Source organism: Salmo salar, chromosome 14 (genome assembly GCF_965601325.2).
Source record: "Salmo salar chromosome 14, fSalSal1, whole genome shotgun sequence".
NCBI lineage: Eukaryota > Metazoa > Chordata > Actinopteri > Salmoniformes > Salmonidae > Salmo > Salmo salar.
In genome coordinates, this window is record NC_138304.1 from 45,802,231 (window position 1) to 45,816,280 (window position 14,050).

Sequence of the window (14,050 nt, forward strand, 5' to 3'; positions counted from 1 at the left end):
ACATGTTTCCCATATCAATAAAGACCTTTGAATTGAAAGGGAGAGAGCGCATGACAGGGAGACAGATCAGAACATTTACCTTATCATACATATACAGACATTACAGAGAGACAGACAGAGACACATGGTTATCATACGTACAGTGCCTTCAGAAAGTATTCATACCCCTTGACTTATTCAAAATGTTGTTGTGTGACAGCCTGAAATCAAAATTGATTAAATAGATCTCTCTACAGCACTTCACCAATCTGGGCTTTATGGAAGAGTGGCCAGACGGAAGCCACTCTTGAGAAAAAGGCACGACAGCACGCCTGGAGTTTGCAAAAAGGCACGTGAAAGACAGATCATAAAGGCAAAATATTCTGTGGTCTGATGAAACAAAAATGTAACTCTTTGGCCTGAATGCAAAGCGCTGTCTGGAGATAACCAGGCACAGCTCATCACCCATCTAACACCATCCCTACCGTGAAGCATGGTGGTGGCAGCATCATGCTATGGGGATGCTTTTCAGCTTCAGGGAAACTGGTAAGGATAGAGGGAACAATGAATGGAGCCAAATACAGGTTAATTCTTGATAACCTGCTTCAGAGTGCAATCGACTTTAGACTGGGGCGAAGATTCATATTCCAACAGGACAATGACCCCAAGCATACAGCCAAAGCAACACTGGAATGACTTCAGAACAAGAATGTGAAGGTCCTTGAGCGGTCCAGCCAAAGCCCAGACTTGAATACCATTGAAAATCTGTGGAGACTTGAAGATTGCCGTTCACCGCCACTCCCTCATCTAACTTAACAGAGCTTGAGAAGAATGGGAGAAAATCCCCAAATCCAGATGTGTAAAGCTGATAAGACATACCCAAGACGACTCAAAGATGTAAATCGCCGCCAAACGTGCTTCTACAAAGTAGTGACTCAGGGATGTGAATACCTATGTAAATTAGACATTTCAGTATTTAATTTTCAATAAATTACTAAAAATGTCTAAAAACAGGTTCACTTTGTTATTATGGGGTATTGTGTGTATAAAAAAAATCTATTTTAATCAATTTTGAATTCAGGCTGTAACAACACAATGTGAAATAAATCATGAGGTATGAATACTCTGACAGCACTCTATATAGGTCGTAAATAGAGAGCGAGAGAACACCGCCGCTTAGTAATGTAATTTTGACTTCATTGTTAGATTCCACTTGACTTGCATTGTTAAATTACAAGCAGGTTTCCCAAAACCAAATGACTGTTTCTATACTATAGGACATGTTACAGGGACTCACTCCTGTTACATGAAAAACACAAGTTTTTAACATTGCACTTTAGTAGCAAATCTTCCGTAAAAACCATTGACCAGCCCTGGTCTGGTGTCCAGATGAGGGGCCAGTTGTAATCCCGTAGTCTAACCTGCCTGTGTCTACCATGTCACGTGCTGCCCTGCCTCCTGTAATCCAGCTAATCTCAGCCTTCATCTGGACCAGATGAATGAGTGGTAGACCACAACTTCACACTGACACACACATGCAACGGTGGGTCCAACTGGAGGCAGGGTAGGAAGCAGAGCAGGGGTTTCAGCACTGCTACAGCAACACTCCCTAGGAAGTTGCTTGGAAAGTTACTTGGCATGGATTGTCAAGGGCAAGGTCTTCCAACGAGGAAGAAACATAGCTAGCCAGTCCCCAGTACTCAGAAGATTAGCCTCCATTGTGGGATAAGAGGTATCCAAATAAGCAAACAAATGTACCTGGAGTGGACCATGGGGGGGGGGGTGATAGAATGTTGTGGCAGGGGGTAGAAGAGAGGATAAAGGGTTACGGGGTAGTAAAGGTTAACATACCTGGGGTGACTGGGCTCTTCCTTGATGTGGGGGAACACCAGAGTAGCCTGGGCTTGAACCTGCAAACACAATAATAAACCTTTTAATATACTAGGTCTTCATTGCATCTCGATAAAACCATGAAACAAAGATTAGTAGGTGTATAATATCTGAATGTCAATGTTTGTAGCTATAATTGTGTGTGTTTAGGGGAGGGTGATGTGAGGAGTTGAGAGAAGAAGAGTGAGCACAGCCTTTAAATGCTTGAGAGGAGTGGTGGATGAAGCCTGCCATTTCAATAGGGAAGTGTGTTAGGACCTGAACCCAGTGTGTCAGCTTACGTGCTTAGGAGGAGTGAGGATTCAGGTGAAGGGGGTTGGAGTAAGGTTAGTGGTAGTGTTGTCACGATACCAGAACTTTGACTTGGATACCGATAACAGGTTTACTATCACGATACTGAATACCAAAACAATTCCAGAGCAAAAATAAATAAAACGATGTTCTATTAGTCACAGAAAGGTCGTTAATCCAGACAGATCTTTTGAGTTAAATATCATGACATTTCAATGTATTCATTAATTAAAACAATCAATTTGACTTTGTTTTTCCCAACCCCTCCAATCTAACTACTTCAATGGTAATCATTTCCCTACACCCGCAATAAGATGTGCATGCAACCAATCAAATTTGAATGGTAAAATGTCTCATCTAGTCATAAACCAAGATGTAGTCTAGACCTATTCACAATACAGGCTAACGTACATTCAATAGGAGTGTGTGTATGCATTGAGTTATTGAGCTTGTTTTGGCTGATTTCATGGAGCTACAGATGACAATCGGTTTCCATTCGGGAAATTCTGTACTGATCAACAACATTTGCATAGAAGAAATCTCTTATTATATAAAACGTGCGTGCTCTCTCTAAGACCCATTACGTCATTCACACACAGTCAGTTTGAGGCTCGAGCAAAGATGATCTTGACTGGGGAAAGATAAAGTGAATGGATAGAGTTTGACAATCAGAAATATCTTTCATTATGGTTTGCATATCACAAACAAGGTACTAGGGTAGTGAACTGACCCTAGCTTCAGCTGTAAGCTAGCAAGGAAAGTTAGCCTACAAAGCTGGAAGCTACCAGTATCTTCTTGCATTCTAAAGTGTTCTAGCCTGTAACGGACATTATTTTGCGACAGTAATTAGCAATTTCAACATTGACATGCCGTGTTGCATTATTGAAGCATGTTAACTTCTGTGCAGCATGAGTGGCGGACTCCCAGTGAGTTCAGTGGTTCCTCAGGACAGACTAGAGTCAGTATGAGAGAGGAGATAACATGATACAGTCCAGACTCCCAGTGAGTTCAGTGGTTCCTCAGGACAGACTACAGCTAGCAGTGGGTACATGGAGCTGACAGTGCTATCACAGTGCCATCGGCTGCGCTGATCGACAGAATTGATTCTCTCTCAAACCTCGGTAGAAGACGCGAGACATTTGACAAAAGTAGCGAAAGTAACACATTCTAGCAAACCATTTTTCATGTTCTAGTACAAAAAAAAAAAACATGTACAGAAGTTTTGGTATACAGAGGAACAATAGTTAGGGGGAGGGGTCAGTGCCGTCAATGCAACCAGCTACGTCGGCAGCGTGAGCAGAGCGCCGCTTCCTGTGTGTCATACCTTGGTCCCTGCGTCGTTGTCGGCTAGTTTACTGTTACGAGACACTAGAGGCTCTGGAGGAGACGATCTCCTCACCTCGCCGTCCTCTTCTACCACCTTCTGAAACACAGAGAGAAAGAGAGAGTTTGTCTCAGGGTCTGAGGTAGGCCTCTGAAGGCTATGACGCACAACAATTACAGTGAGGTAAAAGTACCACAGAAAGAGGGAGTCAGCCAGAGGCTTCCACTCTTCCTCTAGACATTATTTTCCAGGATTATTTAAAGACATTAATTGCACACACAATCACACAGGTGTCACACACTCTTGCAAGTTCAAACTGCACTGAAACAACAAACATAAGGACATACACCTTCAACATATAGAGGCCTGTAGGATATAGCATGGAACAATTACAGTAACGTATTTTACCACAGGAGAGAGAGACCGATTATCCAAACACACAGGGAAATCAAATTCTTACAGAAATGAAAACCACCCATTTGACAAAAACACTGAATAAACTAAAATTGCTATTTGGCCTCAAAAGACTACTACTCTGTCAGATACAAAACAGAGACCGATCCTGACCAAAAACAGGCTTGTCGCCCACCAATTGGCTACAGAAAAAGGGAAACACAAAAAGACATGGCTACCCAAAGAGGAGCGTCTGTGGTCAGTCCACGACAGGGAGACGCACTTTTTACTTGACCGTGAGAAATAACATAAAATGTGGAAAGTCAAGGGGTCTGAATACTTCCCGAACGCACCGTAGCAACATGGTCCAGGAAAAGGTGGCATTTCAACAGCGCACTGATGTGTTTCAGAACCGCAGACAGCAACCACTATCCAACACAGGAGAATTTGTTTTTGCACCATTGTTCTTACATAATATAACCATTTCAGTAGCACGTCTTAAGAGTGATGGACTGTGCCATCCCCACACCTCCACAATGCATCAGTCCACTCAGACAGTATCCAATCAGATAGGTGTCTTGTACACCATGATTAGTGTTTTTTTGCTATTGCTCAATAAAATAAAATGTCGGTCGACCAACAGCCTATTGACCAAACAACGGACCAGTAGAGTAAATGTCGTCAGCCGAGTCCACGACTATGGATGAAATAAATTAAGTCATACGTTTTTTTTTTTTAACAAACAGCTGACCGAAGAAGACCGGATGGCTGGGCATTTGTGCGGTTGAGTCAATTTCCGCGGTAACAAGGACTCTTTAGAACGACTGTGTTCTAAATGACTGTAGTAAGCATGAGTGGGTGGAAGGGATGATGATACGCTTTATAGTAAGCACACCACAGCACACACACACGAAACCAGGGGTCATTGGATTGGGAGTACAGAATTATTTGTATAACGAATGTAGAAACTAAAGGAATGATTCCTGTCCGGAGGAATCTCATCTGATGAAGAATGTGTCATGTGAGGCTACACGCTAGTGACGACACACACACACAAGTCATCAGGCTACAGGAAGCAGAGCAGTGAAGGAGAGGAAGTGACCCGGGGGAGGACGAAGGGAGCTGTGTGTGCACGTGACGGGGGAGGACGACCCTGAATTTCCGCCCTCCTACCCCTGGGCGCCGGAGACGGTCAGAAATGAGGATGCCAGTACACTGAGTGTGCTTTCGTGTCATCCAGCGTATTTGTAATAATGGCCCCAGGTCATACCCTCACAGTGCAGCACAAACTATTTGTTATAGCTTACACATTATGTACGGGCAGACCCTCATGTCCTGGTATGGCATGCAGAATGTGTACTTGAAATGGGTGATATAGGCTATTAGCCCAAACAACACTAAGAGTAAATGTGAAGTTGTAGCACACAGACAGGGTCACTGCGTTTTGGTAAAAAACCCTCAGGAGGAGGGTGTCTCCTGGAGGTCCCTAACAGCCAGAGAAGACAGGGTTCTATTCTGGGGCCCCCCCTGAGGTTCCTAACATCCAGAGAAGACAGGGTTCTATTCTGGGCCCCCCCCCCCCCCGAGGTTCTAACAGCCAGAGAAGACAGGGTTCTATTCTGGGGGCCCCCCCTGAGGTTCCTAACGGCCAGAGAAGACAGGGTTCTATTCTGGGGGCCCCCCCTGAGGTTCCTAACGGCCAGAGAAGACAGGGTTCTATTCTGGGGGCCCCCCTGAGGTTCTAACGGCCAGAGAAGACAGGGATCTATTCTGCCGCCCCCCCCCCCCCCCCCGAGGTTCCTAACGGCCAGAGAAGACAGTGTAGTGTGTGCAACTAGCTCGCTGAAGATAATTAGCTACTTTATCCTCTACTTCCAGCTTTACTCACATTTCTTCAACTATCCAAGTAAAGAACCAGATTTAGAAGCACACATGACCAAAAGTATGTGGACACCTGCTCGTTGAACATCTCATTCCAAAATCATGGGCATTAATATGGAGTTGGTCCCCCCCTTTGCTGCTATAACAGCCTCCACTCTTCTGGGAAGGCTTTCCACTAGATGTTGGAACATTGCTATGGGGACTTTCTTCCACACAGCCACAAGAGAATTAGTGAGGTCGGGCACGGATGTTGGGCGATTAGGCCTGGCTCGCAGTCGACATTCCAATGCATCCCAAAGGAGTTCAATGGGGTTGAGGTCAGGGCTCTGTACAGGCTAGTGAAGTTCTTCCACTCCGATCTCGACAAACCATTTCTGCATGGACCTAGCTTTGTGCACAGGGGCATTGTCATGCTTTCCCCAAACTCTTGCCACAAAGTTAGAAGTACAGAAACATCTAGAATGTCATTGTATGCTGTAGCGTTAAGATTTCCCTTCACTAGAATTAAGGAGCCTAGCCCAAACCATGAAAAACAGCCCCAGACCATTATTCCTCCCCCACCAAACTTTACAGTTGGCACTATGCATAGGGGCAGGTAGCGTTCTCCTGGTATCCGCCAAACCCAGATTCGTCCATCAGACTGCCAGATGGTGAAGCGCGATTCATCACTCATCTTAGGCTCGTGTGCGGCTGCTCAGCCATGGAAACCCATTTCATGAAGCTCCCAACAAACAGTTCTTGTGCTGACGTTGCTTCCAGAGGCAGTTTGGAACTGTGTGTGTTGTAACCGAGGGCAGACGATTTATACTCACTACGCGCTTCAGCACTCAGCAGTCCTGTCCTGTCAGGTTGTGTGGCCTACCACTTCACAGCTGAGCCAATGTTGCTCCTAGATGTTTCCACTTGGCAATAAAAGCACTTAAAGTTGACCGGGGCAGCTCTGTAAGGTCAGAAATTAGACAAACTGACTTGTTAGAGCGGTAGCATCCTATGACGGTGCCACGTTGAAAGTCACTGAGCTCTTCATTAAGGCCATTCTACAGCCAATGTTTGTCTATGGAGATTGCATGGCGGTGTGTTATTTCATAGTAGAATAATACTTAAAACAAACTATGTAGAAAATTGTTAAAAGAAAAACCCTTGAATGAGTAGGTGTGTCCAAACTTTTGACTGACTGACACACACGATAAAAAGAAATGGAATGGAGATTCGGATAAAAGGCAACGGAATAGAGCTAAGCACAGGCAAAATCCCAGAGGAAAAATTGCTTCAGTCTACTTTCTGAAAGAGACTGGGAGAGGAATTCACCTTTCAGCAGGACAATAACCTTAAACGAAAGGCCAAAAATACAGTGGGGCTGCTTACCAAATCGACATTGAATGTTTGAGTGCCCTACAGTTGTGACTAAAATAGGTTTGAAAATCTATGGTAAGACTTGAAAATGGCTGTCTAGCAATGATCAACAACCAACTTCAGAGTTTGAATAATATGCCAATATTGTACAATGCAGACGTGCAAAGCTCTTAAGAGACTTACCCAGAAAAACAGAATAAGTCAAGAGGTATGAATACTTTGTGAAGGCACTAATTGAGTGGTAAGAGAAGAGGATTATTTTAATGCCATATCTGGTCTTTCCCCCATCTCTGAATCGAGAGAGCGATGACACTGCTTTTAAACAGTGCATTCGGAAAGTATTGAGACCCGTTTCCTTTTTCCACATTTTGTTACGTTCCTTGATTAAAACCAAAAAAAAAACGGAAATATCACATTTACATATTTGCTAAAAATTTCAACAAATCTGTTCTTGCTTTGTCATTATGGGGTATTGTGTGTAGATTGAGGAAGGGGAAAAAAACATTGTAATCCATTTTAGAATAAGGCTGTAGCGTAACAAAATGTGAAGGAAAAAAAAGTCTAGGGGTCTGAATACACTACAGTTCCTGTGTCTGTGAGTGTATAGCACTGTCTGTGTGTAAAGCCTGGGCATGTCTGGGCATCACTCCATTAAATCACAGTTCCAACAAGGACATCTCTACAGTACACACAGCCCCCTGGTTGCTCCGGGAGACCAGACATTGGGGCAGTTAAATATTTTCATTGGTTAACTCAATTTATTACTTACTACTAATTATTCTGGTCTGCATCCCAAATCGCACCCTATTCTCTATAGGGTGTTATTCCCTACATAGGGAATAAGGTGCCAAATTGGGGGGGAGACCTGGTCTCATGCTAATAACCTATTTTCCATGTTCTCCTAGTTATCCTCTTTCCTTTGTTGTTGGAACCAGCGCCGTCTATCGAGGTCAGGTAGTGAGACAAGGGAACAGCAGTCTGTGTTCAGTCGGTTGCCTGACTGGAGTGCGTATGTAAGCTAGCTGCAGTTACAATAAGCCCCTTCCCCTGACCGTGCCCCTGACAGAAAAACAGGGCAGGAGCACTGCTCGGTGTAGAGTTCACGTTTCCCTAGTAACTCTTAAAAGATTCTTTCCATAGATGGGATGGTTTGAAATAATGTAGTGACTCTCGTCCAGAGCTATGAACAGATTGTTTTTTACGGAAGAGGGGAAAGAAAGTGTGAGAAAAAAAAAAATGTTAAAAAAAATATATATAAAAAAAAAAATGGCAGAGCAGAGAGAGAGAGAGCGGCTGGGAGTGAGAGGGAGGCAGGCCTTGAGGGATGGAGGGAGAGAAAGAGAGACCAGGGGGGAGTGGGGGGAGAGAGCGAGAGAGGAGACACACTGAGGAGGGAGGCCCGCCCTCGCGTGTGATTGGCTGAATAGGTGGGTTGTTCCAGGCTGAGTGTTCCGTTCAGTGGAAGTTATGTGAGGTCAAAGTTAGTCTCACCCAGGAGGAGAGGGGTGACGCGGGGGAGGAGAGGGGATTTCATGAGGGTTTTGCATGTCTGAGCAGTATGTAGAGAAAGACAGAAAAACATATAATAATAAAAAAGAGAAAGGGGAGAGGCTGACCAAGACAACAGCAGGAACCAGCTATCCTAGACTGACCCACCCCCTCTCCTCCCTTCACCCTGTAGCAGCTCAGCCTTTCCCATGGGGGCTATAATTAAGCAATAAGGCACGAGGGGGTGGGGTATATGGCCAATATACCATGGCTAAGGGCTGTTCTTATGTACCACGCAAAGCAGAGTGCCTGGATACAGTCTTTAGCCGTGGCATAATGGCCATATACCACAAACCCCAGAGGTGCCTTATTGCTATTATAAACTGGTTACAAACTTAATTACAGCAGTAAAAAAATGTTTTGTCATAACCGTGGTGCACGGTCTGATATACCACGGCTGTCAGCCAATCAGCATTCAGGGCTCGAACCACGCAGTTTATAATATACTCCTAGCCTTAGCTGTCTGTCTAGATTAATACTCTAGGCTCCCTTTCCCTCCTCTCCTCCCAGACAGATCCTTATCGGATCGTTGCAACACTTATTTTGTTACCCTCTTCTAAATTGGGCCCATGGGGACATTGACTGTTTAAAAACACTGGTGGTGGTGGTGGTGGTGGGGGCCCTCTAGACACACTGTCTGGGAACATCCATTCTAGGACCTTGCAGAAAGTATGAATATAGGAGTAGAACCCTTAGAACAATATAGGAGATAGTTAAGCAAGTTAGTGAACATGAGCAGTTCTGGAGACGTGTTTGAGGATAGAGAGAGAGCGAGGAGAGAGAACAAGAAAGAATTTGAGGAGAGAGACTGGTCTGTGGTAATGTAAGTCACTGGTCTGTAAATAGAGGAAGACAGAAAAGCAGCTGTCTGCACCGCAGCTGCCGTCTAGGCCCTACCGACACACACACGGACAAACACACTGCGCTCTCAGAACAAAATTGTATGTAAATGCTCCCAGCCTCACACACATTCCTAACAAGCACGCCAGTGTCCTTTCATAATCTGAAAGCGTGTATATTAGGACACGGAGTCCCCCCAGACAGACTAACAGGTATTTCACAACCAGGCCAAGGAGTCACGCACTGAGAATCTCTGCCTTTAAATCAGAGAAGAGACAAAACCTCTCCCACCATAGATGACGCCACCCTATCTGTGTGTGTGTGTGTGTGTGTGTGTGTGTGTGTCAGAGAGAAGTTCAAACACTCGTCATACTCACCGGCTCATTACCTCATTGTTTTAGACACCAAACACACACCCGAGCTGCCAGTTTAGTTATCGTCATCTTTTATAGTATTGCAAAACACAGTACCATGGCAAGGAAACAAAACGAATTTAACTTCTTCAGTAAAAATAGCCCCAATGTTGGGAAAAAAAACATTGTCATCCATGTATTTATTTTCCAAAATATAAATGTATAAAAATATATAAAACATAGCACACAAATTTAAATACAGCAGGATTTTTAAAGGATCAAATAGTTTGTTCTGCTTCGTGTTTTCATGCTGGTAGCGTCATCGCCCTATTTTAAAGCACAAGTCTGTTATCTCACCAACATCTCTATTGACACTATCAACACCAGATCGTTGCTGTACAAGTTGTTGAGAAAACAATTACGTGACTATTCCATTGTTGAAATACACATCGGGGTCACAAGTTGATAACTTGATTCTTCATCTTTGGTGTGAATAAATATGACAGGCCAAGTTCAATTTTCAGTTTCAAACATGGTCAGTTACACCTCCCGAGTAGCGCAGTGGTCTAAGACACTACAGACCTGGGGTCCGAACCATGACCGGGGTTCCCAGTCCGGGTTAGGGGAGGCTTTACTTGGCTCATTGCGCTCTAGCGACTCCTTGTGGCGGGCCTGGCGCCTGCAGACTGACTTCGGTCATCAGGCTTCCGGGATAAGCATGCGGGTGTTAAGATGTGCAGATTGACGGGTCAAGTTTCAGAGGACGCATGACTCGACCTTGGCCTCTCCCGTGCCCATTTGGGAGTTCCAGCGATGAGACAAGATAGCAATTGGATATCACAAAATTGGAAAAGAAAAAAAAAGAAAAAAAAAAAAGGGTCAAATAACCAAAAATTATAAATAAATAAAATATATGGGTCAGTTTGAGTAAGTCAAAATTTAACACCCAAAACTAATGTTGAAGGAGGTCACGCATTCCCCGGGTGTTGTGTGAACCAGGTTTAACTAACACCCTATTGACATTACTGGGAGGAGAGCAGAGGTTGGCTAGGCTACTTACTAGGTAAAGGCAGGGCTCTACAGAGCCACCATTTTACTCGCACATGCACCTAAATATTTTTGCTGTGTGACCTGGAATTTGAATTGTACAGGCACCAGAGCCCCTAGAAAAATGAAAGATTCTAGCTTTATTACCTCAAATGTTTTAGGTTGTGCACCTACATTTTTCATATTAGGAGCACAAGTGCTCCTTGTAAAAAAGATCAGTGTAGAGCCCTTGGTAAAGGCAGGAGAGGCTAGCTAGGCACAGTGGCTACTAGGGATGCACATTATTTAAAATAATAAAAATTACTTAAATTCTATAATATATATCTATATCTATATGCCAATGTCTAGTTTAACGCCGATGTGCAAAACCGATGTCAAAGCTGACGTACCTACGTTATATAGGTATGCACATTTCGTAATGATGCCACGTAAAATGTTGCACTACACGTGCAACACAGTATTCATAACCTAGCCCACAACGTCTGCTGTGTAGATTGAGCAGTCATTTGAAAAAGTAACAAAACATCAGCGAGGCAACTCAAAAGACAAAATCCATTAAAGCCAAGATAATGGAATTCATTGCCCTTGACAATCAACCGTTCTCGGTCGTGGGGGGTGTTGGCTTTCGCCGACTGGTCGAGCACCGACCAAGTGCGCTATTTTTCAAATGTTGCTCTACCGGAGTTACACAGTAAGTGTCACTGCTATTAGCTTCACGACATACATACATACATACATACATACATACATACATACAATGGAACACCGTTTGGGTCTTTGCGTGTCAAAAAAGATACAGTAGCACTGTCAAAGCTATACAAAAAAAAGTCTGCCAACAAGCAAACACAGGTCACGAACAATGTGTTTACAATACCATGTTGGTAATAATGCATCATTTGTTCGACCGCAACTTCTCTTAGCTCGGTACCTAGCTAGCACCAATACAACCAGCCTGAAAACAATGACCAGTAGAATCTGCATTCATTTTCATTATTCTTAGCAATGATTTAGGAATCCTTGTGAGTAAGTGTTCGCTAGGTTTCCACTTGTTGTTTGCTTATTGGAATTGAACTTCAGTTCATGAAAACAAATAGCTAGCAAGCTATTTAACCCTGTAGCCCAAAGCTAATATTATCAGCAGCCAGATCGCTTCATCTCGCTAGTGAGGCTCGACTGTACCGGGTTATGTGTTGTGAAGCTAGCCACAATAAGGATTAGGAACAATAGTGGAATTGCAGCCTGCCTTCAAAATAAAAGTATGTAATTGACAGTGATGCAAATGAATACAAATAGTAGAATTGTGCCATACTTTCATTTTGAAGGCTAACCGCAAAGTCCACTATTGTGGCTAATCCTTATTGTGGCTAGCATCACATACAGTTGAAGTCGGAAGTTTACATACACTTAGGTTGGAGTCATTAAAACTCGTTTTTCAAACACTCCACAAATTTCTTGTTAACAAACTATAGTTGTGGCAAGTCGGTTAAGACATCTACTTTGTGCATGACAAGTCATTTTTCCAACAATTGTTTACAGACAGATTATTTCACTTATAATTCACTGTATCACAAATCCAGCGGGTCAGAAGTTTACATACGTTAAGTTGACTGTGCCTTTAAACAGCTTGGAAAATTCCAGAAAATGTCATGGCTTTAGAAGCTTCTGACAGGCTAATTGACATATTTTGAGTCAATTGGCGGTGTACCTGTGGATGCATTTCAAGGCCTACCTTCAAACTCAGTGCCTCTTTGCGTGACATCATGGGAAAATCAAAAGAAATCAGCCAAGACTTCAGAAAAATAATTGTGGACCTCCACAAGTCTGGTTCATCCTTAGGAGCAATTTCCAAACCCCTGAAGGTACCACGTTCATCTGTACAAACAATAGTATGCAAGTATAAACATCATGGGACAACGCAGCAGTCATACCGCTTAGGAAGGAGACGCGTTCTGTTTCCTAGAGATGAATGTACTTTTGTGCGAAATGTGCAAATCAATCCCAGAACAGCAGCAAAGGACCTTGTGAAGATGCTGGAGGAAACAGGTACAAAAGTATCTATATCCACAGTAAAAGGAGTCCTATATCGACATAACCTGAAAGGCCGCTCAGCAAGGAAGCAGCCACTGCTACAAAACTGCCATAAAAAAGCCAGACTACGGTTTGCAACTGCACATGGGGACAAAGATTGTAGTTTTTGTAAAAATGTCCTCTGGTCTGATGAAACCTAAATAGAACTGTTTGGCCATAATGACCAATGTTATGTTTGGAGGAAAAAGGGGGAGGCTTGCAAACCAAAGAACACCATCCCAACCGTAAAGCACGGGGCTGGCAGCATCATGTTGTGGGGGTGCTTTGCTGCAGGAGGGACTGGTGCACTTCACAAAATAGATGGCATCATGACGAAGGAAAATGATGTGTATATTTTGAAGCAACATCAAGACATCAGTCGAAGTTAAAGCTTGGTCGCAAATGGGTCTTCCAAATGGACAACGACCCCAAGCATACTTTCAAAGTTGTGGCAAAATGGCTTAAGGACAACAATGTCAAGGTATTGGAGTGGCCATCACAAAGCCCTGACCTCAATCCTATAGAAAATGTGTGATGCAGAACTGAAAAAGCGTGAGCGAGCATGGAGGTCCACAAACCTGACTCAGTTACACCAGCTGTCAGGAGGAATGGGCCAAAATCCACCCACCTTATTGTGGGAAGCTTGTGGAAGGCTACCAGAAACGTTTGACCCAAGTTAAACAATTTAAAGGCAATGCTACCAAATACTAATCGAGTGTACGTAAACTTCTGACCCACTGGGACTGTAATGAAAGAAATAAAAGCTCAAATAAATTATTCTCACATTTCACATTCTTAAAATAAAGTGGTGATCCTAACTGACCTAAGACAGGGGATTTTTACTAGGATTAAATGTCAGGAATTGTGAAAAACTGAGTTTAAATGTATTTGGCTAAGGTGAACGTAAACTTCCGACTTCAACTGTAGATGGGTCCGACCACCATTGATCAAATAAGAACTGTCTTATAAATCAGGGTTCAGGGTTAATCAGGGTTATTTTAGATGACACCGAGCTATATCGTCACTGAAACAGATGTTTTGCTATGTTTTATGGGAAGAACATTGTATGCATCCATGAGCTAGC

General features: G+C 43.5%; 1 protein-coding gene across 6 annotated transcripts in view; it reads right to left on the reverse strand.

Annotated features, from left to right (window-relative positions):
• The window catches only part of LOC106569597 (ski-like protein), a 46,559-nt gene that overhangs the window by 16,668 nt on the left and 15,841 nt on the right, over positions 1–14,050 (reverse strand). For 4 of the 6 annotated variants that reach the window (XM_014141115.3, XM_014141112.3, XM_082961005.1 and 1 more), the window contains exons 3-4: positions 3,485–3,583; positions 1,831–1,889 (exon numbers count right to left, since the gene is read on the reverse strand). In XM_014141115.3, coding sequence (XP_013996590.2) covers positions 1,831–1,889; positions 3,485–3,583 — 158 coding nt within the window. The remainder of the gene's footprint in view (positions 1–1,830; positions 1,890–3,484; positions 3,584–14,050) is intronic. The other 2 variants (XM_014141114.3, XM_082961006.1) reach the window with 2 other exon arrangements.